General features: G+C 42.1%; 1 protein-coding gene across 19 annotated transcripts in view; it reads right to left on the minus strand.

Annotated features, from left to right (window-relative positions):
* Nucleotides 1-1,401: 1,401 nt before the first annotated feature.
* The window catches only part of SYTL2 (synaptotagmin like 2), a 389,039-nt gene continuing 362,660 nt past the window's right edge, over nt 1,402-27,780 (minus strand). For all 19 annotated transcript variants that reach the window (XM_069203964.1, XM_069203962.1, XM_069203967.1 and 16 more), the window contains 3 exons: nt 14,121-14,220; nt 7,037-7,242; nt 1,402-2,453 (listed from right to left, as the gene is read on the minus strand). In XM_069203964.1, coding sequence (XP_069060065.1) covers nt 2,308-2,453; nt 7,037-7,242; nt 14,121-14,220 — 452 coding nt within the window. In that variant the 3' untranslated portion in view covers nt 1,402-2,307. The remainder of the gene's footprint in view (nt 2,454-7,036; nt 7,243-14,120; nt 14,221-27,780) is intronic.

Below are 27,780 nucleotides of genomic sequence, written 5' to 3' on the forward strand. Positions count from 1 at the left end.
GGGGCATCTGGAGTGGCCCTGCAATCTTCCTCTGAATAGGGACAGAAATCTCCTGGGAGTAGCGCAATGCAGCATCACCTGCTGGGCCGCTGACAGTTTTAGGACTGCTCCCTCAAAGCCTTTGGTGTCATGGCTCAGCAGCCAGAGCACGATTTGGAGTTGTGTTTGCGCTCGAGGCACCACAGACATATCAGGTGTGGATCCATAACCAACATGCTGTATGCCACACAGTTTAAACCTGGTCTTCCTTGAAAACATACGCGACACACCAGGAGGAAAATTTGTCAAAGAAAAAAAGTGTCAAAAAATGACAAAAGGTTTGGACTTCTCTGGATCAGCGCTAACTGGCACGGAAAGAAAAGAACTGATGTCAGCACACCTAGGTGGTGCCTATAAAAATTACGCAGATGTAATTTAAAGCGCGGACGACACAAGGGGGAGATTATCAATGCCACCTATTGGAGCGCTGGGGTACTGCTCAAGAAAAAATCTTCCAGATCCAGTCTGATGCCAGGGAAATTCAAAGGTAAGGAAGCTACGGCAAGAAGACTATCAGATACAACTTTATGGCAGTCAATCAGTCCTACTAATTATATCATCTAACAGTAGTTACTTTGGTATTTCATTTAGCTAATGCACAAACGAGATCTAGAATTTTCACTACCCAACTCCTGAATGGAGGTCCAATATGATGGATGCAACAGCTAAAAACGGGATGTACTCTGGGTTCTTTGGTGCTTAAGGCTATTGAACCCCCCATTGATTTAGGATGGATATAGTCACTTGATAACGATAATTCAAGCATGAATTTGCATTACACGCATATATCGGTCAGGTCAAGAATTCCTTTGTAGCTTTGCATCAACATACCTTGTTGCATTTTGAACTTTGTTTTTCAGATGTTCATGAAAAAATACTTGATATTCCATTTGGGATTTTCCTTTTGTTTGGTAACAAACTCAAATAGAGAATAGCAAAGTGTATATTGACAAGATAAACAGCATTACTTGGGTTTGTCAGCTACCCCACAGCTTTTTTGCATCACTTAGTAGTGCAAGGCACTTCCTCACCCCCACATCAGCAGCAGCAACTGAAGTATAATGAAGTCTACTTGATCTCCCCTCTCTTGACTGGACTTTGATGCCTCTAGACAGAGGCTGATGGGGTTTGTTCTTGTACAGTGTGAGGCTTGTCTTACACTTGTGGTCCCTTCAGATCATCAAGACAGTGTGTAACCTTGATTTACAGGCATTTTTCCTGAGTCAGACAACTAAAACTTCTGGGAAGGTATAATCTTTAATTTAGTGCATAATAGCTTTGCCCTTCTACGTTTTAAGTGTGCAAAAATAAACATGTTACTCATTTTAGGTACATTGATTTAAATAATGCAATAACATCATGTTTTGTACAATATTTGTATTTATTTAAATAAAGGACTGGTGTTTTTTCTGATTACAAAATAAAATTGTTTCAGTGAAAGCACAAGGTACGTTCACAGTCTTGCCCAAACTATAGACTTCCTACTGCCAGTCATACAAGAATATATAACAAACATTTAACAAGAGCAACATAATGCAACACATGACTTAATTCTAGATTTTAAATAAACGGTCCATTAGCCCAACTGTGAAAACCAAAAGGAACCCTGTACCCATCTTTATCCCATATCTTAGTGGTGGCAATAATGTATGGCCAATGTTTTTCTTCTTTAAAAACTAGTAAATTGATTTGGGTACCGAGAATTGCACTACTCTGATTTCTAATTTATTTCTAAAACTATTATCTAAGTACAGAAAACCTTTTAGAGATAGATGAGACACTGGCCTTATTTAAAATATATTTGACTTATTTGAATACCGTAGAAAAAGTGCTCAATATTTTAAACATGTTTACTTTGTGAAATATGTACATATTGACAACTAATCTGTTGCAGCATTACTGTCTAAAAATATGGCAGTTTATTTGACACAATATAAAGGCTGTGCATTTAGTGATGAATAGGAATATTTTAACATTCAATTTTATTTTTTATTTCCATTTAACCGTCAGTTTTGAGACATGAGAACTCCTGCATATGACTGTTTACAAAGTTAAAGTGAAAGTCCTTCTTTTAAAAGTACACGTTTACTTTTTGTTTCTCTCTATATGCCCTAATCCAACACTTTTTTACACCTGCAAAATAATCTCAAGGTACAATTGGGAGGAAAGTAAACATTTTGCTGGATGAGGTTTTAATTATTAGAAAAAACAGAGTGCCTGTAAGTGGATACCACTATATATGAGAACAAAATTAAAGTATCAATGATTTTACTTTGTCATCTTTGCCATCATTAGCATTCTAAGCTGAAGTGTATCCTCTACCCACTGATCTGGCGAGCTTATCATTCTCTTCCACAGTGAAGTTTCGTACGAGGTAGAATCCATCCAATCCACAGGGGTACCATAGCTTTTCCCTAAAATGTAAAATTTCAAGATATAACCATGATGTCACTTACTGAAGAAAGAAGAACTTTATTATGCAACATTGAAAACAACTTCAGATGCAAGTAGTATTTGTAGATCATATTCCTAAAGTCCTCTAAAGTGATAGCTCAGAGCACTTTCAATGAAGGGATCCATAAATCACCATGGCACAGCAACAGTACTGTGTTCTGTCTCAGCAACCCACTCTTGAAAAGGGATTGACAGACCTACCCATAAACTCTTCCCTTTTTTTTGGCTAATAAGTACCAAAAGGAAGCCACAACATTGGCTCAGGGAGTGCAGACTGACAGTAGCCTCCTAAAGAGGATGACCGAAAATCAGGGTACCTAGAAGAGAAATGTTGATATTTGATCCCAGAGACTGATGGCTGCGTGACTATATAGGTGAGGAAGAGATGTAAAATGAATTAAGGATCTGTTCCATTATCTGTCAAAACTGGGGTTTAAGGCTAAAAACAAATCAATGCTGGGGACCAGGAACTGGGACATACTGTTGAAAAACGAAGGAGGAGACTGTGCTGGAGTTTCAAACTGACTTGTTTGTGAATTCTGCAAATTACTAGCAGGTTTGAATAACTGTTCCTAACGTCCAAATCTGAGAACTGCTCTGAGTGAGAAGACTTACAAAGACTACCTGATTGGAATTATTCCTGTTTGCCTGGAGGAGGACTGGAGTGTGAAACCTCTGCTTCTGCTCCTCAGATTGAGAATAGCTAACTTCCTGCAGGTCCACAGGACAATGAGGGCCCAAGGGTCTTTTTTTATAAAAGGCCCATCTGCTGTGGATCCACTTCTCTGAGACACAGAGCACAGACCCACAGGACAGAGTAGATGCACCTTCAAGGAAGAAAACCAGTGAATTCTGGTGAAATGGACCTTTGGCTGTGATCATTACTATAAGTGGACAACAGCAGTCCAAGAAGCAGGTCCTGAAAGTTTGGAAGCATCTGGACAACCAGCAAATAAGTTAAAGAACCTTTGCTATAAATTCAAAGAGTCAAAACATACAGAGTTGTTCATCTCTGGAGATCAGCTGGCTATATTTTTGGCTTGCCCTCCTGTGAGGTGTTCGACACTAGAATCAATGCTTCAGCTGGAACTAGACCAAGCGTCATGAGGCCCTGACTCAGCATGCCCTGGGCCTTTAGCCTTACCTCTTGACCGCTTTCATCCCAAAAAAATGGTGTTATTCTATATCTGAAGGTAAACCGACTATGTAAGCCCAGCAGCTAAGATCTCCTGGGTTGATCCACTCTGAGTGTTGCTCAAAGCTTTAGCAGGACAATGTGGAGAACATCATCCTGTATTACAGCATGGCTAATTTTGACTTCCATAAAAGTGACCAAGCACTAATGTGACTCCTCACCAAGGCAGACCCACTAGTCCTTTCCTGTCCTTACTCCATGGGCAGTTGCCTGTGGAAGGTCCCTAGGACCAGGTGTACAACATCCTCTAATATAACGGTGACTTTGATTCTAATGGTTTCCAATTAATTTTTTAATCATTTTCCCTACATCTTATTTTTGCATTTTGGTATCTTTTCATTACTTTTAACTAAATTGAGGTGGGAATTATAACATGTTTTTCTAATAAATGGAATGTTTAGTTGTCATATCTTAAGCATGTTTCTCTGAGGAAAATCTTTTTGCTACTGCCAAACTACCAACGGTAAGCTCTGGAATGTTCCTCACAGAAACTTGCTTTTACTTTTTAGGTCCCCAATCGCTTGGCCTGTTAGGGACCTCAGCTTAACCTCAATTCAAGACCGCTGTCTCTCTCAAACATAGTCTAACAAAGCGGTTTTCTACACTACTTATTAGTTTAACATTTGTATAAGGATGTTGCTCAGTACTTTCTTTCTGTATAAAAGGATGATGCTCTCCCACAATAACGGCGAAGAAACAGTTAAATAAGATGTCTTAAAACATTCTGACCCATATTTAGGCAAACAGTTCTGGAGCCTTTTCGAACAAGGGACTATAATAAGACATTTTCATTAACACTTTCAGTGGTGGTCAGCACTACCTCCCCAGTATGACTGACAGCCAACAGTGAGGAGGGTTTAAAAGGAACCTCCACAGTGTTTGCGCCAGAGGTTTCCTTTTTTTCAAATTCAAAAGTGGGGATGAAGTGGGTCAGTTTTCAGTGGAAATAGTTGTCTGTTTTGCCTATTGGGCCCTTTCCAGTTGCAGAGTACTAGGGCCACCCACACAAATGAGGTCGTATTTTTAAAGGGAGTCATGGGGGAATGATGAGTGGTAGAAAATTTGAGACTCCCCACAGAGTCCAGAATCTGGGACAATGTGTGTTTTTAGCCAAACTTTTAGGTTTGGAAGGAAGGCTCGGTACAACAACCTGGTGAGAGCCACACTAGTCACCCCACCCTAGACTCCCCCAGGTGTCTAACTTTCAGAAATGTACAGGTTTGGTAGGTTTCCCCCTGGGTGCTGGCTGAGCAAGGGCCCAAAATCTATAACTACCAAAATTGCAAAAATCTGATGTGTCTATGTTGCGTGTTGCGTGTTCCGTGTTGGGCCTCTTCCTGTCGCGGGCACAAGGCTCACCCAAACAAGAGAGGTACAATATTGAGAAAAAAACAGTGATAATTGGGGAATGCTGATTGTTTAGAAATGTGTGGCTCCCTGCAGATTTCAGAACTTTCTGACACAGAAAAATGAGGAAAACGTTTGTTTTTAGCCAAAAGTTTTACGTTTGCAAGGACGTCTGGGTCAAACAGATTGCTGAGAGCCACACCAGTCATGCCACAAAACTTTTGCAGATTTTTTTTATTTTCCCTGGGTGCTGGGTTAGCTAGGGCCCAAATTCAGCAGTCACCAACATTGCAGGAAAGGGGCAATTAATAGGTGGAAAAAAAGTAAATGCTAATTTTCCATTTTGGGCTTTGTCCTGCTGCAGGCGCATGACTCTGACAAATGAGGTGCCATCTTCTTGTGGGACGTGTGGAAATGCTGGGTGTCAGCTGAGCTAGGGCTAAAACTCTACAGCTGCCAACATTGCAAAAAAATAAAAATAAAAAAAGATTCTGCTGGGTAAAATGGGATGTCTCCAGGTCATGTTTTGATGATGTATTGTGTTGCAGGTGCTAGGCCGAGCCGCACAAGTGGAGTACCATTTTTACTGGAGACATATGGAAACATATAATAGTAGAACCTTTGTTATTACCAATTGAACTTCTCTGCATTTGTGCTTTCCAAATGTAAACTGAGTAAGAAAAAAGACATTTTGCAAAATGCCCTCTGAATCACATGCTACTATTGGTATCCACAAATAACTCAGTAACTGGTGTACATTTCAGAAATACATGGGTTTCCCTTCATACCCATTTTTCACTCTTTACATTTTAATATATGAATTGCTCTATACTAGGTACACAAGGTAAAAACATTGAAAGGTGCAGCTCAGTTTCGAGAATCTATTAACCCTATATAGCCCTGCAACCAGAATTGCCCAGTGGACATAATGGTATATTGCTTTTGTAAATCTGCTATAGTGACAAGAAGTTACAGATTAAAACATTGTCACACATAGCCGTTTCTACCTACTTAGGAAAAAAAATACACTTTTTTGCAGAGCACTTTTTTCTCACCCCCCCCCAAAAAAAATAAATCAGCTATATTTTGGCTATTTTCTCAGTCCCCTCCATGGAAATCCACAAACCCTGGGTTCTCTTTAAGCCTCCATGATGTTGGGGGGGGACAAAGCACACACATTTGGCCTGGATACCTTATATGGAAAAAAGTTATGAGGGCTTAAGCGCAAAGTATCCTAAATTGCCAAAAAGAAACTCAGCACTGGGGTAGAAAAGCCTTGGCAGTTAAGGGGGTTAAACCTCTGCACCACTGAATCGGAGTACAATAATTGAAATCTTTACACATACACCACTCCATTCTTCATAATAAATAGGGAGGAATGGTGCCTTCATCTATGATAAGTGCTACCTGGCTCTTTTCCATTTGGTGCAGAAGTTACTCCAGATAACATTCTTCAAGGGTGCACACCTTTGTGGTTGATGAATTGTGAGTTAATACCTTTTTCAGCTTCACTCAACAAATTAATTACACCAGTGGAATAACCCAACAGCAAAGTGTTCTCTTGCATAATTTCTTTGATATCAGGCTTCGTTTTGGTGTGCAAGACTAAGAAATGGATGGTCTAGGTGAGTTTAACAAGTTGGTATGAAGGCTTGCATTAGTTTATGCATGAATTTGATATTGACTTTTCTCGTGGATTACTGAGGATTGACAGTTATTCAGTAATTGTAAGCATGAAGCTGACAGAAGACACCAGAATTATAATAAGCAACTGGGTGGTCTTTACACCGTGTATAAATTAGATAAAGAGAACCGATGAGTAGTTATGCTAACAAACATATGTGTCAGATATTGAGGGAACACACGGGCTGCATGTGTTTCACTATTACTGTTTCAGTAATAAACACCCACAGCTTCCTCACTGTACTTCAGCATTACAAGATTGGTTGTCCATAAATTGTGATACAAAGATGTTGCTATAATGATTACGTAATGGGTTACCTGATCCTGAGCCCAGTCGCAGTCCTCCTAAAAAGTGGTTGGACAACCTGTTGTGATCCCAGACTGTAAGTTCTACACATGCTTCTCTGAGATCTTCAGCTCTGAATCCATCATACACCATTGTGTGGTTAAACACCGGGTTGACAGTCTTGTCGACAGTCCGTGTTTTCTGGCGACTTTTTCTGCTGGTATCTGGAAGAACGGTGCTTTTGGAGAAAAATAATAACTACTTAAAATACGCCACATGCACTGCCAGCGCAGTATGTTCTTGCATTTAATTTTAATTTTATTTTTTTCTGAAAATAACAACACATACTAAAAACACCATTGCTATAGTAGTGTTCAAAAGCTAGGAAAATATATTGAAAGAACCCACACCTACAGCAATCAACACATGGACAGACGTATACACACACACTCACATACACACAAGTACAAAGACACACACAGAGGCACTTGGGATGTGATGCCACTCCCTACTGTTCAGCTGCATGTTTATTCAAATTTGGTGTCTACTTCCCTGTGGACACCAAAGGTTCGCCCATAAAGTAACACCACACCAAATAGCTATGTTTCGGATTGTTGGTCCCTGAAATAACTAGGGAACAAATACTATCTGTTTAATTGTAGGAAGAGGACAAAAGAGTTGTGTTAAAATCGTCGCCTACCAAATGAGGAGCCTACTCGAGGCCCTACTTAGATTCTGATGGACGTGGGATATCCACCAAAAATTGGCAGATGTCCCATCCCCCTATTTAGAGTTTGAAGGTATTGGTACACTCCATATAAAGCGGGCAGGACAGTCAATACTTTGAATGTCTTGCATCTGTCAAACTCTGAATCCACCACTCAGACAACAGGTTCAAGTAGTGTAGGAACATATGCATGTAGATAGGCTTGCCTAAAAAAGACCAGGCGCTATGATGGTGGTCCTAGAGTAGAGCTACTCAAGCACATCTTACCAGCTTGCAATTATAGACCATATGTTGAAAAAAAAAAAACACCTCAACATTTCAGTTCCCCACAGACAGAAAGACAGGTTAGATACACTCACAGAATGAGGCGAACAGGTGAACATTGACCTTGAAGAGAACATAATCACATAAAGTGAAGTGAAAACGCAACATTTATTACAATAAAAATAAAAAGAAACTAACGGCAATAACTCTTCCATATGGAAACAAATGTGTCAGTCAAGTTCAATCATGTTTATTTGAATTATATAAATCAGAGAAAGAAATACATATATACATGCCATAACTATATACATGATCCAAGTATATACAAATATACAAGACAACAGTGCTCACCCACGGATTTCGTGGTAGGACCAGCCAGGCAACGGGGAGGCGGGTGGGACCGTGAGGAATCCACAGGTAGTTAATGTATCCACCAGAAAAAGCGTTACCGAAGGTAAGTAAATTATTCTTCTGATGGATACACCTACCTGTGGATTCCTCACCTAAAGAATAGAGTCCCAAAGCAGTACTACCTCCGGAGGTGGGTACCTGAATGGACAAACCAAGAAATCCTGCAGCACTGAGCGTGCAAAATGGCCATCCCTCCTGACCTCAGAATCCAAACAATAATGTTTGACAAAAGTATGGAGGGATGCCCAAGTTGCCGCCTTGCAGATGTCAACCACAGGAACACCCCTAGCCAAAGCCGAAGAAGCAACCTTAGCTCTGGTGGAATGAGCACGAAGCCCCACAGGTGGTTCTTTCTTTGCTAAAGAATAACAAAGCTTGATACAGAGAATGACCCACCTGGACAGCGTTCTCTTGTGGACTGCTCTGCCTTTCCTCTTCCCCACGTATCCAACGAAGAGCTGATCATCTTGCCTGAGCTCCCTCGTCCTGTCGACAAAGAAGCTCAATGCTCTTCGTGGATCCAGTCGGTGGAGCCTCTCTTCCTCCTTGGATGGATGAGGCAGAGGGTAAAAGGAAGAGAGAGTAATAGGCTACCCCAAGTGAAAGGGTGTAAGAAACTTCGGGAGGAAAGCTGCCTTGGTCCTTAACACCACTTTGTCTCTAAAAAAGGAAAGGTATGGAGACTCTACACTAAGAGCCTGAAGCTCACTTATTCTTCTGGCCGAGGTTATGGCTACCAGAAATACAGTCTTTAATACCAGCAAACGCAAAGAACAAGAGTGCATTGGCTCAAATGGCAATCCCATTAGAAATGTCAATACCAAGTTAAGATCCCACTGTGGCATAACAAACGGAGTGGGCGGAAACCTATTAGTGAGACCCTTAACGAACCTCAAAACAAGTGGAGATTTAAACAAGGAGTGTTGATCTGGGAGGCACAGAAAAGCCGACAGTGCTGATAAATAGCCCTTAACTGTGGCAACTGCACAACCCTTCAGTGCCAAGGAAAGAGCAAATAATAATATGTCAGACAAGTGAGCCTTTAAGGGATTAATTTGGTTCTCTCCACACCAACCTACAAATCTAGCCCACCTACTTGCACAAATCGATTTGGTGGAGTGTTGCCTGGGCGATAAAATAACATCCACCACTTCCGGCGGGAGAGAAAAAGCACTCAGATTGCCCCCTTCAATCTCCAGGCATGAAGGTGCAGACTCTGGAGGTGTGGGTGTAGAATCTGCCCCTGCGACTGCGGGAGGAGGTCTACCCTGTAAGGGAGACGGAGTGGAGGGCACAGAGAGAGTTGGAGAAGATCCGAATACCACACCCTTCTCGGCCAATCCGGGGCTATCAAGATGACCTGGGCCCCGTCTTGGCGGATCTTCCTCAGAACTCGAGGAATTAGGGGTATGGGAGGAAACTCGTAAAGCAACTGACCCTTCCAGGACATCTGAAACGCGTCCCCCCAAAGCTCCTTGCACCGGATACTGGAGGCTGCAAAACAACAGGCACTGCGCGTTCTCCTGAGTAGCAAACAGATCTATCCTCAGACACCCCCACATCTGGAAGATGTAAAGAACCAGATCCAGATGAAGACGCCACTCGTGGTCGACCGATATGCGTACATTCAGAACCCCGGCCAAATGACTTGCTACCAAGCAAACCTGGTGGTCCTGAAGCCAGGACCAGAGTCGAAGAGCTTCTCTGCAGAGAAGATACAACCCCACTCCTCCCTGCTTGTTTATATACCACATCGTGGTAGTGTTGTCCGTCAGGACCTGGACTGACTGACCGCGAAGGGAAGGGAGAAAGGCCTTGAGTGCCAGACATACAGCCCGCAATTCCAACAGATTGATGTGAAACCTCTGTTCCACTGGAGACCAAAGGCCTTTGATCTCCAGGTCCCCCAGATGAGCTCCCCACCGTAGAGTGGAAGCATCCCTTACAACCGTGGCCACTGGCGGAGGCAGCAAGAACGTCCTTCCTTGCGACAGGTTGCCAACCACAGCCCACCACTGAAGATCCACAGCAGTGTCTCTGGAGATCCTGATCGAATCCTCCAGATCTCCTTTGTGCTGAAACCACTGCCTGCAAACGCACCACTGAAGAGCCCTCATGTGCCAGCGTGCATGAGTGACCAGTAGTATGCAAGAAGCAAAAAGACCGAGCAGACGTAGGACCTTGAGGACTGGAACTACCGCTCCAATTGGAAACATCGAAATGTCCTGAACCCGCTGGGGCGGAGGAAAGGCTCGATTCAATATTGTGTCCAGTACTGCCCCTATGAACAGGAGGCGTTGCGAGGGCTCCAGGTGAGATTTGGGCACATTGATCGAAAAACCCAGGTCGAACAACAACTGAGTTGTCGACTGCAGGTGACGCCGCACGAGCCCTGGAGTCTTGGCTTTGATCAACCAATCGTCCAGATAGGGAAACACCGCTATTCGTCTTCTTCTGAGCTCTGCCGCAACCACCGCCATCACCTTTGTGAAGACTCGAGGTGCTGAAGTAAGACCAAACGGGAGGACCGCAAACTGATAATGCTGCGACCCCACTACAAACCGGAGATAATTCCTGTGCGATTTGAGGATCGGAATATGGAAGTACGCATCCTGCAAATCAACAGACACCATCCAATCTCCTTCGTTCAATGCCAAAAGAACCTGTGATAGGGTCAGCATCTTGAACTTTTCCTGCTCGAGGAAACAATTCAAAATCTTCAGGTCCAGGATTGGTCTCAACCGACCATCCTTTTTGGGGATCAGGAAGTATCTTGAGTAACAGCCCTAACCCCTCTCCTGCTCCGTAACCAAGTCCACTGCGCCCTTTGACAATAGGGATAACACCTCCTGTTGTAGTAACAGAAGATGGTCGTCCGAACAGAAGGATGGGCGGGGAGGGAAGGGAGGAGGGAACTCCCGAAAGGGAAGAGCATACCCTTTCTTCACGATGTCGATGACCCAGGAGTCTGATGTTATAAACTCCCACATAGGAAGAAATCGGGCAAGTTTCCCTCCTACCGGAGACACGTGAGCAAGGAGTGGTGGAGGACTAAGGCTGCTTTCCCTGCTGCACCCCTCCTGAGGAAGAGGCAGAGTGCTGCTCGTACGTACTCTACCCCTCCCTCTGAAGGATCTGTAAGGCAGGGATCCTGCAGATTGCTGTGGCGCCTGGAACCTGCCACGAAAGGAGGAGCCACGACCAAAACCTCTAAACTTTCTATCGGATCTAAAGGTAGAGGAAGTGGCTGCTTGAAGTCCCAACGACCTCGCTGTGGCTCTGCTCTCTTTGAAACGTTCAAGGGCAGAATCTGCTTTTGTCCCAAAGAGTTTTTCTCCGTCAAAAGGCAGGTCCAGGAGAGTAGCCTGCACATCCGAGGAGAAACCTGATGAACACAGCCAAGCCTGACGCCTCATCACTATGGATGTACCCATAGCTCTTGCCATGGAGTCTGAGGTGTCCAACCCAGACTGAATCACCTGGGTCGCCGCCGCCTGAACGTCCGTTAATAGATGCAACACCTCCTGTGGCAATTCAGGATGACCCTTTGCCTCCTCCATAAGGGCATGAATATAACGCCCCAAAATGCAAGTTGCATTGGTCGACTTCAAGGCCATGCTGCACGAAGAAAAGGCCTTCTTTGCTGCCTAGTCCATCGTCTTAGACTCCCTGTCCGCAGGGGTCCCAGGGAACGAACCAGGAGCTGACCGAGATGAGCACGATGCCTGAACAACCAAACTCTCCAGAGTTGGATGTTTGTAGAGAAAGTCTGGGTCACCTGGAGCCGCACAATAGCGTCTCGCTACCGCCCTGTTGACGGCTGTTGAAGTCACTGGCTTCCTCCAGATATCTTTAATGGGGTCCAAGAGAGCCTCATTGAAGGGCAAGAGAGGCTCCGCCACTACAGAAGCCGGATACAGCACTTCAGTCAGAAGGTTTCTTTTCATCTCTGCAGCAGGAAGAGGAAGGTCCAAAAAGTCTGCAGCCTTCCTTATTACCGCATGAAATGATGCAGCTTCCTCAGTATACTCCCCTGGGGAAGCCAAATCCCATTCAGAGGAAGTGTCAATGCCACTTGCTGTGTCCAAGCCTTGGAAATCACCTGACGGCTCCAAGATCTCGCCTTCCTCCAAATGCCATCTGCTGTATTCCTCTTCCTCCAGGAGGCGTAATGCTAATCTCCTGGATTGGAGCCTGGATTCGAGTCCCAGCGTCGATAAGGCGCCGGCCGACACCGAAGATCTTCACCAGCGCCGCTCTTCGGATCCATCTGACGCCAGACCCCTGGCGCCACAGGCAACTTAACTGTAGACTGGATCTGTGGAGAATCCACCGGCGCCGGGGTAGCAGACATTGTTGGCGTCACAGGCCTCCTGGGTGACGCCAAGGGCATTAGCGCCGAAGCGGCTCCAGAAGGAAGAAATGGCATAAAGGGTGTCGGCTTGTAAGGAGCCGGAGCACCCAAGTTAAAAGCCAAAGGGCCTGATGGACCCTTATGTCCTCCACCAGGTGCCATGGTGGAAAAGATATGGGACATTGCATTTAAAAATGCAGCGGGATCCGTACCCGGCGCAGGGAAAGCCAAATAAGCCTGCGGAACTGGCGCCGGCATAGAGGCCGATGATGGACCAGGCATCTCCTGCTCCGGAGAAGCCACCGGCTCCTGATGAGGCTCGACTTCAAACACCGACAAGGGTGAAGTCGGAGAAGCCGGAGTCGTTGGAGGCAGAGGAGTGATGGTCGGGCTAACCTCCCACGACGGACGGCGCCGAGCTGACGGAGATCTGGATCTGGACCTGGATCGGCCCCTGCTCGATCGGTGCCGAGACCCGTGACGACGCCGAGAGTCCCCGTGGCGTCGATGAGGCTTCGAAGATTTCGAAGAAGACTCTCTATGATGACGCCTTTCCTTCCTTTTCTTGGAACGGGCCAGGAATTATTTCGCCTCTCTCTCCTTAAGTGCCTTAGGGTTCATGCGTTGACACGAACCGCATGACTCGACCTCATGGTCGGAACTAAGGCACCATAAACAATTTTCATGGGGGTCAGTGACCGACATCCGACCCCCACACTGGTTACAAGGCTTAAAGCCAGATTTTCTTGGCTGCAACATAGTAACACTGAAGTGCAACTGTAGCTCCCTGTTATCCTCGAAGAAAAACCGTTACTCGAAGGCACGGAAAAAAGGGAGCTGACGTCTGCACGTCGACGAGGGCTTCTTATTGCCTGGATGATGTCATACAGCATTGCGTTGAGTCGGCAATTGTGACGTCATCGTCGACGTGCAGAGCTAGAGGAAAATTTCCGTCGAAGCTGGCGCGTGGGGTAGAATTCTTTAGGTGAGGAATCCACAGGTAGGTGTATCCATCAGAAAAATAGTTACAGACCTCCAGAACAAAATCCACTCACAAATGGTCTTTGCATATGCTGATCAAGAGGTGGGCTGCATCCAAAGGGAAAAAAACGAAATCACAGTCCTAAAGACCTCAAATGCAAGATAAGTGCATCCAACATACAATCAACCTTGGGTATCTTTTGTAGAGGATATGCTGAACCCATTTGAAGGTCCCTCTCTATTGATTCAACTCAAAACAGTAATCTTTTACTGGTAGATGGAGTCTACCAGAAGTCACTGCATATTTACAGAAGAGAAACCAGGTTTGGCCACCAGTGACCCCATTTATTATGTACTAGCTGCCCACAAGCATCCTCACCATTTAACAAACGAGTTGATGCGGTTGCCCCTCAGAACTGGCAGGTTGCTGCAGCTTTTCACCCAAATGTATACTTCTCCGTTAGAAGCAGCATTTTTACCTGTAATTTAAAAAGAAAATAAATGCGGACATCAATAACAATCTTCACCTGCAACAGACTCCATGTTAAGGTTGATTTACTGGTTTCTTTATGAAAAAAAAAGCTAGCAAGAATGGCAAACATACTGCAGATATACTGAAAGAGAAATTACACTGAACTCAAAGGCACCACTGGTCCATGGGATATGCACTAGTGTTCAGAAGAAAATGCCAGGGGACGAGGAAGCAAATTATTCTTTTTTCTTTCTCAGTACATTTAATTCACTGCACCATATACATAAAATAGAAACATTACTTAACAGATACCACTGCTCAATGTTCTTTTAGGGGATCCGCAATTGACAACATACAGTTTTTATCAGCAGATGACATCAGAGCTTATTACTTGTCCCACCCTATGCCCCTAGCTTCCTATTTTATGTTTGCTACTTGAGGAAGCGCAAATTGTGGGAAGTACAGCCCGTAAATAAGACTCCAAGAAGAATCCCAGGCATACCAAAGGTCAATCTGTTACCCTAGGCCTCTCCTACCAAACGCCCATAATAAACCATCTGTTCATAGCATGCACATCCAAATGGGGTTGCAGGTTCCTTAATACGGGGGAGGGCAATGTTGGTCTATAATGGCTAAAACTATGTCAGATTGTAAGAATAATCACTGGCTATTTCAGTGACTACTACTGGGATTAGTTGAATGTAATCTTATTCATGTGAATGCCCTGCAAATTTGACATTGCTCAAGCCCTATGGACTGATTGACCCCTCCCCCCTTCCCTGCACGAAACATGTAAACCCTGCTTAGCTCAAATTACAGTTAGCTCAAATTACAGTTTGGACAAAGTCAATTAATATCTGAACTTAGAAAGCTGTAAGAAGCTTAGCTCTCATCGAAGATGGCAGCAGGTTAACAGAGCTCTGTCGCAGCTGCGAGGTATTTTTTTTTAAATGCATACCTCCAATATTTTCACCAGAATGCAGTTTTTAAGTTCCACATGAAGCGGAATCTCTCTGGAACACGATCCTTCCACAGGTGACAGATTAATGCCTTCTTCATCATCTTTACTGGGATGACTGCTTTCCAGACACACACTTATCTCCTCACATGAGGTATTTTTAGACTGCACAGGCATCACACTCTGGTACTAATGGAATACTATTTCAACTATGCATCTCTCATTAATCTTTCTGCTGTTCTGTGTGCTTCGTGGGAAGTGTCACCATTTATTTAAGTCAGTTTTTCTATTTCCTGAAGCACTGCAATAGACTGCAGTGTAAGACAGTTTTTGATCATATATTAACTAGAGTTAATTTGGAGGTAATAATAATACAACTTTCGTTTTACTTGAACACATATTTATGTATGGGGAAAACTAGGAATTTCAAATTACACACCCCTGGCATAGCACACTCTCAGTATACAGTGGATACTAAAACCTCTTTCTCTGTTGGAATCCAATATAGAACAGCCTGATATGGTACCTCAGGATTCCCATTCGTGCTTCTCCACCTCCTAACCTCTACAATTTCTTCTAAACAACCTTCTAAAATACCAACAACTCCGTTAACGGCAAACAAAAGGCCAAAAAAAGATCTTCCATCACCCTTTAAACCTATGTTCTCTATTTCTATGGAGCTCCTTCTAGATGAGATCCGCGCCTTGAAGCCCTATATGGAGGAAACTAATACAAAACTTCAGCGACTGGACGACAAATGGTCTCTGATGGAAAGTAGAGTTGCGAGCATAGAACATCAGATGCTTTCTGTTCAAGACACTGCTCAAGATGTTACACACCTCAAAGCGATACCTTAAGAAAATCACTGAAGATTTCAAAAATTGCAATAGAAGTAATAATCTTCGCATTTATGGTCTTGCGGAGGGAACTAAGGATTCTCACAACCTCTGTTTCCAAAATTTTCTACCTAACATTTTGGACTTGCCTGAATTCACTAAGCTTAATATACAACATACTCAGACTTGGTCATTGATCTCAACATGCCTCCTCATCACAAAAACCTCAGGGAGTCACAATATTTTTTCTGAAATATCAAGATCTCCTCACATTTATTAAGGCATCAAAAACCAAAGGACACAAAACTTGGTAAGGAAACCCATTATATTTTCTTCAGGATCTGCCTAAAGCTACAGCAGACAGAAGAAATTTCTAGACATGTGTCCTGCGCTACGTTCACTGGGAGCCCGATTTGGTCTTTTCCATCCGTGCTTCTTTAAAGTAACAATGTACGAAGATCCCTTTGTGCTGCAGAAATGTATTGATAATTGTAAAATGGAAACAATGGACACTCCTAAGAATGTTTTCACTTGAAGGAATTATATAACTTTCTTTTTACGTTTCAGGTTGTTGTATTATCTTGTTGTAAGATTTGGGTTAATCTACTACTTAACTTCATGTTTTATTAGTTTGTTGCTCTTTTAGAAGTATATTTTTGTACAACATAATATATATCTTTTTCTTCCTTTCTTAGGTAATTTTTCTGTCGTGTCCAGCAACCTCTCCTATTTTTATACCCATTATAATGGTCTGGATGTTATTCCCTCCGGCTGCCTCTGGATCCCAGTTGTTGTCATCTTCCCTTTTGTGGTCGCACCACAGCAGGTTATTTTGTCTTCGTATTTGGTATGTTTTTTGTCTTACTTTGTCCCTGTCAACATCCTTATTTCTTTTATCCATTTCATGTTTTCTTTTCTTTATCTGCATCTTTTTCTTTTGTTTTATTTTCAGACTGTCTCCTATCTCTTCTCTTTTATATATTTGGTATTCTCCATATTGTTCCTTCTCTTTCAATCCGTTATTTTCTTTTCTATTTCTCTTTCTGCTAACAATTCCAAAGTTTTATTTTTTGCTTGAGTAATGAATTTATGTTCTTGTTACTCGTTACTTATAGCATAAGCTAATTTCAATCCAATTCTTTATTTATGACTACATATTATTACTTGGAATGCAAAAGGATTAGGTTCACCTATTAAGCAAAGGTTCTTACCCATTTATCCAAATAAATACTGATATTGCTTTGCTGCAGGAAACTCATGTTTCTGAATTGGAGACACACTTATTAGAAACTGGGTGGGATATGCATTTTCCTCAGCAGGTAATTGGAAACGTAATTTTATGTAAAACAATCTCTGGATGTTACCTGGTTATCACAAGAATCAGATCAAGAAGGTTGGTGGCTTCTCGTAAAATTACAAGTAAATAAAATACTAATATCTGTTTTCAATATTTATGCACCCACACATACTGAAAAAAATATTTTGGACTGCCATTACATCAAAACTGATGTCTATTTCTGATGACTATTTAGTTTTCGGAGGGGATTGCAATCTGGTAATAGATCCTCTTCTTTTTTTTTCTTTTTTTTTTTTTAGATCGCTCCTCCAAGTCTTCTTTTGTCCGTTCCTCTGTTCACAAACACTTCACTACACTCAAACAAAGATCCCTTATTGATTCCTGGATAATTTGTAACCCCCGTTTACAAGAATATACTTTTTTCTCACCTGTACACTTCTCTCACTCTACGATTGACCACCTTTTGTTTCTAAACCTTTATCTCAATATATACTACAAGCTGTGATAGGCACCATATTAATTTCTGACCATGCACCAGTAATTCTAGATCTAGGCCTTCTTCCCCTTACCCCAAAAAGTTAGGCGTTGGTACTTCAATACTTCTCTTTTATTGGATACCTCTTTCACACAAGGTTTTGATACTTTTATGAAGGAATTTTTTGCTTTGCATGAATCTCAAAGCTGCTTCTAGAGATTTTATAATCATATATGTTTCCACCAAAAAGAATACTAATTAAAAAAAAAAAAACACTGGATCTAATGAAACATCAAATCCTTAGAACAGTCCTACCTCACATCCAAATCTAAGACCTGTTTAGATAATTTAATTAAGGCCAGATCTGATCAAGTTCGCGATACTCTGGTGGTCAAAATAAAGCAGGTAAACTCTTAGCAAATTATATTAAAATTAAAAAGGAACAAACTAAAATAGAAACTATTTTAAGACATGAATCAATAACTCTTTTTAGAGACAATGATATCCTTAATGAATTTATTAACTTCTATCAAAATCTCTACGCACCAGAATTAGTTCCTCTACATTTTGGTATTACTTCATATATTTCTTCTATACGTAAGGAGTTTGACGTAACCACTGATTTTATTTTCCTTGATTCTGATATCACAACTCGTGGACATTCGTACTGCTATTAACTCTATTAAAAAGGTAAAGCTCCTAGACCTGATGATTTTCCTACTGAATTCTACCTTCGCTTCTCTAAACAATTCCTAAATTACATTGATCATTTATAGTTTTTACTTTCAATTCTGCTACTGGGACATTTCAAGAAGCCTTAATATGGTTCATACCAAAAGATAAATAAAGATCATAAATTATGCAAAAATTATAGACCCATTTCCTTAGTTAATTCTGATTATAAAATCTTTGCTAAGATTCTCGCATTACGCTTTGACCTTCTACTCCCCAATTTAATTGGTTGCAAACAAGTTGGTTTTGTTAAAGGTAGACAACTGTCTGATAATACCAGGCTTTTATTAGACGTTCTGAGTAAATCTAAAGTGTATAAAGATTCTTTAGCAGCTATTTCAGTGGATGCTGAGAAAGCTTTTGATCAGATACACTGGAAATTTTCATTCTCTACACTTTCATGGTTTGATTTTGGAAAGAAATTCATCAACTTAGTCTCTCTTTTATACTCTTCCCCTTCTGCATCTATATTTGTCAATGGATTATTCTCTTCTCCTTTTCTAATACACAGAGGTGTACGACAAGGCTTTCCCCTATCTCCTCTTCTTTTTATTCATGCTCTCAAGTCTTTTGTATCTAAAATTCAACAAAATAGTGCCATACAAGGTTTCAAATATGGAGATAAGCAAATTAAATTTTCAGTCTACGCTGATATTTTTACATATGGCCTCTCCTGATTCTTCTTTACAACCCTTTCTAAATGCAGTTTCCACTTTTGCCTCTCTTTCAGGTTATAAAATTAATTCTGACAAATGTGAAGTCCTTTCAATTAATAAATGGTGTCTCACAAATGATTTCCTCCCTTCAGGTTTTTATTGGAGCCTGATAAAAATCAAATATTTGGGCCTTTGGTTCACTAATTCTGTAAAGGACACCTTGACCCTTAATTCTACTACTTTATTTTCTACTTTATCCAGCCATAATTCATGATGGAATCTGCCATTTCTCTCCTGGTGGGGTAGGTTAAATTCTATGACAATGATGTTAGTCCCCATCATTCTTTTCTATCTTTCGACAATTCCAACTAACTTTCCCACTTCTACTTTAAAAAAAAATATATATATTCTATCCTGCATTCTTATGAAATAATAAAAACACCGTATATCTTTGTCCCAATTTCAAAGGAATAAGCAACAAGGGGTATGCCCTTATTCCATGTCTCTTTCTATTCTTAGAAATGCTTGCAGATTATTGTGTCCATTTCATATTTCTTCTCTTTCACCTCTGGATCAATTCCTTCACTCTTCGATCTGGTATAATAAACTCATTAAAATTAATAATAAAGCTATTTTTTGGAAAGCATGCACAGATAAAGGTCTACTATGGACTCTTCAACTGATCCATTACTACTCACCTATCTTTTTCACAAGCTCAATCCATCTTTCACTTCCCTCACTCGCTTCAACACAGATTTCAGCCATTGATCTCTTCTGTTTCTACCACATACCTTTCAGTTAATTGATTATCCATTTTCCCTCTTCCTATCTCACCTGTACCAACAATGCTGTTAACTGCCCCTACTGCCTCTCAAATATATACCCAACTTACCTCTCCTCCTGTTGACCGACCAAAATCAACCCTTGAATTAAAATGGGTAGCAGGTCTGCACACCTCCATCCCTGTTCCCTTGTGGAACAAATTATGGCCTAAAATCAGCAAGACATCAAGTGCTGCAAACACAACTCACTCTATTTTTTTATTCATAATCATCTTTTAATTACTCCTGAAGTCTGACAATGCCATTTCATCATCTTGTTGGTCCTGTTCTGCATCAGTTTCTGATATTAAACATATTTTTTGAGTGCCCCTCCACCTATCAATTTTGGTTGTAAGTATGGAAACAAATTAACTATTTTTCACACACAAATACCATTGTCCTTTATTAATTTATTTTTAGGTAGCCTTTCTGATGATTTCATTGCTGTGCTTGTTAATAATTGCAGTCGCAGTTCAACAGATTACTAAAAATGGAACAATGCTTTACCTTTTTCCTTTCAAGCATGGTTGAGTGGTGGTTGCTATAATCATAGACTAGATAGGGCATACACTTTCCCAATGTCTCCAACTATCAAGCAAAATGCCCTTTGGTCTCCGATAACCATTTTTCTAGATTTCTCAGGTTCAAAAACTTTTATACATCAACCCTTAGCTGATAAGGTAACTAAGCCTCCTTGAATATACTGTCTTTCTTATTTGAATTTCCATTCTAATAGTACTTTCTCAGATAACATATACTTTATAATTTTTGTAATTCTACCACTGTTTAAAACAACACTAGTTTTATTACATGAAAAATGCTTTTATGTTTGCCCTTTCTATTTCTTCTTTTTCTCTTTTCCTTATCCTGTTTTCTACATATAATTGCAAATATTTTCTTGTTCCATTTCATTGTTGTGCAAATGTAATCAGTACGTTGTTTTTATATTATACTGTGAACCTACTGTTTGTTTCCCTTTTGCCTATTTAATAAACTTTACTTTTAAAACTTTAAAAAAGGAGAATATCAAGTGTCTCAAATGCGGTTGAGGCTCATCCCGGTCCTTACACAGCCACATAAAGTACAAACAAGCATAGGCAAAGCGTATATGTTTGGTATGGGCTTTGTCAATACTTTTCCCATGTTTTTTGTAAAACAGATCAATATATATTTTTTTCAATCACAAAAAACATGCATTGCCATAGTATTCCCTGGCACTGAATACAACAACTCTGTGTATGATGTGCACCTTGTGAAAGAGCAGAATGCTGTCACTCAGGTAAGTACATCAATACTTGATGTGGGCTGACCTATTACAGTTGAGTTCTGAAATCTAATGCCTGCTGCCAGAGCCAGCAGCCTAGGGGACAGGCAGGGTCGTGGAGCATAACTAAAGCAGCTGTTTTAAGAAAAAACAATACCTTGACTTTCTTCCTTCTGTTCTGTTTTTCCCCTGTACAGTGACAAGCAGAAAGTATATATGGCAAAATGTGTCTTTTTTGCACTATTTGGGTAATTATAGAAAAGTTTAGAATCTTTCTGCACGTATCTACACATTCTGAGCTACTGCAGCTTTTCTTTTTTTTAACTGACATCTATTAACCTTATTCTCATATCTTTTTGCAACAAATGTCTAACAGCTTTTTAGATGTGTTTAATTTTGCACTAGAGATTCTACTTTTATTCTTCATATTGGCCCTCAGGCTCCCTATTTGATATGAACTAAGGATTAAAGTGGTTGGTGGGAAAGGTGATGGTGTGACAATGTATAATATGGGATAATGTGCCCCCCTGCCATACATAAGGATTTTCCAAATCCCCTCGGAGTTCATAACCTTATAATGGAACTTGGTCTTGTTCCTTTATTTGCTCTAGGAACTCCTCGGTAACTTGCAATATCCTTGTACGACAGGGTATAATATTAAGATATATGAAAAATGTCACTTACCCAGTGTACATCTGTTCGTGGCATGAGACGCTGCAGATTCACATGCTGTGCATATCCCGCCATCTAGTGTTGGTCTCGGAGTGTTACAAGTTGTTTTTCTTCGAAGAAGTCTTTCCGAGTCACGAGATCGAGGAACTCCTCCCATTTCGGCTCCATTGCGCATGGGCGTCAACTCCATCTTAGATTGTTTTCCCCGCAGAGGGTGAGGTAGGAGTTGTGTATATAGTAATAGTGCCCATGCAATGGAGTAAGTATGTATGTACATAATGTGACTAAAAGTGTTATATTTGCAAATCTACAAATGTACAAGTTTAATTTTTAATCAACTTATAACGGCTACAGGCTCCCGGGGAGGTGGGAGGGAGCATGTGAATCTGCAGCGTCTCATGCCACGAACAGATGTACACTGGGTAAGTGACATTTTCCGTTCGATGGCATGTGTAGCTGCAGATACACATGCTGTGCATAGACTAGTAAGCAGTTATCTCCCCAAAAGCGGTGGTTTAGCATTTAGGAGTTGAAGTTGTTTGAAATAATGTTCTTAGTACTGCCTGTCCTACTGTGGCTTGTTGTGTTGTTAATACATCCACGCAGTAATGTTTAGTGAATGTATGAGGCGCACACCATGTGGCTGCCTTACAGATTTCTGTCATTGGTATATTTGATAGAAAGGCCATTTTGGCGCCTTTCTTTCTAGTGGAGTGTGCCTTTGGTGTAATAGGCAGTTCTCTTTTAGCTTTAACATAACAGGTTTGAATACATTTAACTATCCATCTGGCAATGCCTTGTTTGGATATTGGATTTCCTGTATGAGGTTTTTGGTAAGCTACAAACAATTGTTTTGTTTTGCGAAACTGTTTGGTTCTATCAATGTAGTACATTAGCGCTCTTTTTATGTCTAATGTATGTAATGCTCTTTCAGCTACAAAGTCTGGTTGTGGAAAAAACACTGGGAGTTCCACAGTTTGGTTTAAGTGGAACGGTGATATAACTTTTGGCAAAAATGTGGGATTTGTGCGTAGAACCACTTTATGTTTGTGTATTTGTATAAAGGTTCCTGTATGGTAAAGGCTTGTATTTCACTTACTCTTCTGAGAGATGTGATAGCTATTAGGAAGGCTACTTTCCAAGTTAAGTATTGCATTTCATAAGAGTGCATGGGTTCGAATGGTGCACCCATGAGTCGCGTTAATACAATATTGAGGTTCCACGAAGGAACTGGTGGTGTTCTTGGTGGAATGATCCTTTTTAGACCCTCCATAAATGCTTTTATGACTGGGATTCTAAATAGTGAAGTTGAATGTGTAATTTGCAGATAGGCAGAAATTGCTGTGAGATGTATTTTAATGGATGAAAAAGCTAACTTAGATTTGTGTAAGTGTAGTAAGTAGCTTACAATGTCTTTAGCGGACGTGTGTAATGGTTGAATTTGATTATTATGGCAGTAATAAACAAATCGTTTCCATTTATTTGCGTAGCAATGTCTTGTAGTAGGTTTTCTAGCCTGTTTGATGACCTCCATACATTCTTGTGTAAGGTCTAGATGTCTGAATTCTAAGACTTCAGGAGCCAGATTGCTAGATTGAGCGATGCTGGATCAGGGTGTCTGATGTGCTGTTTGTGTTGAGTTAACAGGTCTGGTCTGTTTGGTAGTTTGACATGAGGCACTACTGACAGGTTTAGTAGTGTTGTGTACCAAGGTTGTCGTGCCCAAGTTGGTGCTATTAGTATTAGTTTGAGTTTGTTTTGACTCAATTTGTTTACTAGATACGGAAAGAGTGGGAGAGGGGGAAAAGCGTAAGCAAATATCCCTGACCAACTCATCCATAACGCATTGCCCTTCGAGTGAGGCTGTGGGTACCTGGATGCGAAGTTTTGGCATTTTGCGTTTTCTTTTGTTGCGAATAGGTCTATTTGCGGTGTTCCCCATTTTTGAAATTAAGTTTGTAGTATCTGGGGATGAATCTCCCATTCGTGGATTTGTTGGTGATCTCGACTGAGATTGTCGGCTAGCTGGTTTTGAATTCCTGGGATGTATTGCGCTATTAGGCGAATGTGATTGTGAATCGCCCAATGCCAAATCTTCTGTGCTAAAAGACACAGTTGAGATGAGTGTGTGCCTCCCTGTTTAAGTAATACATTGTTGTCATGTTGTCTGTTTTGACAAGAATGTGTTTGTGGGCTATTAGCGGTTGAAATGCTTTCAACGCTAGAAACACTGCTAGTAGTTCTAACTGATTTATATGAAGTTGTTTCTGCTGAGTGTCCCATTGTCCCTGGATGCTGTGTTGGTTGATGTGTGCTCCCCACCCTACCATGGAAGCATCTGTTGTGATCACGTATTGAGGCACTAGGACTTGGAAAAGCCGCCCTTGATTTAAATTTACATGATTCCACCATTGAAGCGAGGTGTGTGTTTGGCGGTCTATCAACACTAGTTCTTGAAGTTGACCCTGTGCTTGTGTCCATTGTGTTGCTAGGCACTGTTGTAAGGGCTGCATGTGTAATCTTGTGTTTGGGACAATGGCTATGCATGAGGACATCATGCCTAGTAGTTTCATCACTAATTTTACCCGATACTTTTGGTTTGGGTGCATGCTTTGTATTACGTTTTGGAATGCTTGTACCCTTTGTGGACTTGGAGTGGCAATCCCTTTTTTTGTGTTGATTGTTGCTCCTAAGTATTGTTGTATTTGACACGGCTGTAAGTGTGATTTTTGGTAGTTTAGTGAGAAACCCAGTTTGTGAAGGGTTTCTATGACGTATTTTGTGTGTTGAAGACACTGTACTTGAGTGTTGGTTTTGATTAACCAATCTTCTAGATACAGGAACACGTGTATGTGTTGCCTTCTGATATGTGCCGCTACTACTGCAAGGCATTTTGTAAATACCCTTGGTGCTGTTGTTATTCCGAATGGTAACACTTTGAACTGGTAATGTACTCCTTGGATTACAAACCTTAAGTATTTCCTGTGTGAAGGATGTATGGGTATATGGAAGTACGCATCTTTGAGATCTAATGTGGTCATGTAGTCTTGTTGTTTGAGCAAGGGGATTACGTCTTGAAGTGTTGCCATGTGAAAGTGATCTGATTTGATGTAAAGATTTAGTGTTCTGAGATCTAATATGGTTCTTAGAGTTTTGTCCTTTCTTGGGTATGAGAAAGTACAGGGAGTAAACCCCTGTTCCTTTTTGCTGATTGGGTACTAGTTCTATTGCATCTTTTTGTAACAACGCTTGTACTTCTATCTGTAATAGATCCATGTGTTGTTTGGACATGTGTGTTTTTGGAGGCACATTTGGTGGTAATTGTAGGAATTCTATGCAATGCCATGTTGGATGATGGCTAGGATCCACGAGTCCGTTGTTATTTCCTCCCAATTTTGGTAAAAATCTGTTAGTCTCCCCCCCACTGGTGTTACGTGTTGGGGATTTGTGAAACTGAAGTCACTGTTTGTTTTGAGGGGTCTTGGGACTTTGGAACTTCCCTCTAGTTTTAGGGAACTGTCCACCTCTGTATTGTCCCCGAAAGCCTCCTCTCTGATACTGGCTCTGGTATGTGGGCCTGGTTTGTGAAGTTGAGGGTTCTGTGGTTTGGCCCGAAACCCCCCTCTAAATTGTGTCTTCCTAAAAGTGACTCTGCTCTGTGGGGAGTAGAGCGCGCCCATGGCCTTGGCCGTATCTGTATCTTTTTTCAGCTTCTCAATAGCTGTGTCCACTTCTGGCCCAAACAACTGCTGTCCATTAAAAGGCATATTAAGCACAGCCTGTTGGATTTCGGGCTTGAATCCTGAGGTGCACAGCCATGCTTGTCTCCAAATTGTTACCGCTGTATTTACAGTTCTTGCAGCTGTGTCTGCTGCGTCCATTGCTGAACGTATCTGGTTATTTGAGATACTTAGGCCCTCTTCTACCACTTGTTGTGCACGTTTTTGGAATTCTTTGGGCAGATGTTCAATAAAGTGTTGCATTTCATCCCAGTGGACTCTGTCATATCTTGACAGCAAAGCCTATGAATTTGCAATGCGCCATTGATTGGCTGCTGTGCTGCCACTCTTTTTCCCGCTGAGTCGAACTTGCGACTTTCGTTGTCGGGTGGTGGTGCATCTCCGGAGGTGTGTGAATTCGCCCTTTTATGTGCTGCGCCAACTACTACCGAGTCCGGTGTCAGTTGCTGCGTAATGTACATAGGGTCTGTTGGTGGAGGCTTGTGCTTTTTTTCCACCCTAGGAGTGATGGCCCTGCCTTTAACGGGCTCTTGAAATATTTGCTTTGCGTGTTTTAACATTCCCTGTAGCATCGGAAGACTCTGGTACTGACTATGTGTGGACGACAGAGTATTAAATAAAAAGTCATCTTCGATAGGTTCAGCGTGCAGTGTCACGTTGTGAAAAGCAGCTGCTCTGGACACCACCTGCGTGTAAGCAGTACTGTCTTCAGGTGGTGAGGGGCTTGCTGGGTAACAGTCAAGACTGTTATCTGACACAGGCACATCATAAAGATCCCATGCATCTGGGTCATCTTGGCTCATGCTGGTGTGTGTTGGAGACTGCACCATAGGTGGACTAGCGATTGGTGATGATTGCGGTGAGCGTTGAGGTGATGGTGGCGGAGTTACTTGTTTTGCCACCTTTGCTTGTGGTGGATTATCCTTCTCTTGGAAAGCCAGTTTCCTTTTCATCCTTATAGGAGGGAGAGTTCTTATCTTCCCTGTCTCCTTTTGGATATGGAGCCTTCTCTGTGTATAATCTGGCTCCCCTGCTTCTAGCTCTTAGCCGAATTTATGGCTTTGCATTTGTGTGGAAAGCCCTTGCTCCTCGGTGTAGGAACTTGTTTTCGGCTCCGAAGACGGACGTTTCGGTATTGAAACCTTTTCCATCGTCTTTTTCGGCTCCGAAGCCACTTTTTTGTGTTTCAGTGTTCCGATTTCTCGGTGTCGACTCATCTCGGTGCCGGTCTCTCCATGTCGAGATTGTTCTGACCCGGTGTCTCGGGCCGAGTCTTTTCTGTGCCGGTATCTCGACCGGAGTCGGATGACTTCGACACATGTGTGCCCTTTTTCGATGCCGATGGACGGTCACCGATTTTTTGGGTTAAGCCATGGCCTGCCAGCAGTGGCGTCCCGTGGGCTCTGATGATTTTAACGTGAGTTTTGGCTGGGGCTGTTTTACTCACGGTTTTCGGCGTCTGTTCTGTTTCGGCCTCGTCCGAGTCAGCAATGGAGAAGGTTTCTTCTTCTTCCAAGTCGTGGTGTCCTGACGGCGCTGACGCCATTTGAAGCCTTCTCGCTCTCCGGTCCCTCAGCGTTTTCCTCGATCGAAACGCTCAACAGGCCTCACAGGTATCCTCTTTGTGTTCGGGAGACAAACAAAAATTACAGACCAAATGTTGATCTGTGTAAGGATACTTGTTGTGGCATCCGGGGCAGAAGCGGAATGGGGTCCGTTCCATTAGTCTTGTAGACGCACGTGGTCGGGCCGACCAGGCCCCGCTGGGGAATCGAAACCCCGAAGGGCCACCGGAGCTCTTCAAAATTCGGTGTCGATCTGTGCTAACTAACCCGATACCGAACGCAAACAATACCGTCGAATTTTTCCGATATCTAACTAACTTTCCGAACCGAAACACTGAGCGAAGAGGAACACGTCCGAACCCGATGGCGGAAAGAAAACAATCTAAGATGGAGTCGACGCCCATGCGCAATGGAGCCGAAATGGGAGGAGTCCCTTTATCTCGTGACTCGAAAAGACTTCTTCGAAGAAAAACAACTTGTAACACTCCGAGCCCAACACTAGATGGCGGGATATGCACAGCATGTGTATCTGCAGCTACACATGCCATCGA

This window comes from Pleurodeles waltl, chromosome 8 (genome assembly GCF_031143425.1).
Source record: "Pleurodeles waltl isolate 20211129_DDA chromosome 8, aPleWal1.hap1.20221129, whole genome shotgun sequence".
Lineage (NCBI taxonomy): Eukaryota > Metazoa > Chordata > Amphibia > Caudata > Salamandridae > Pleurodeles > Pleurodeles waltl.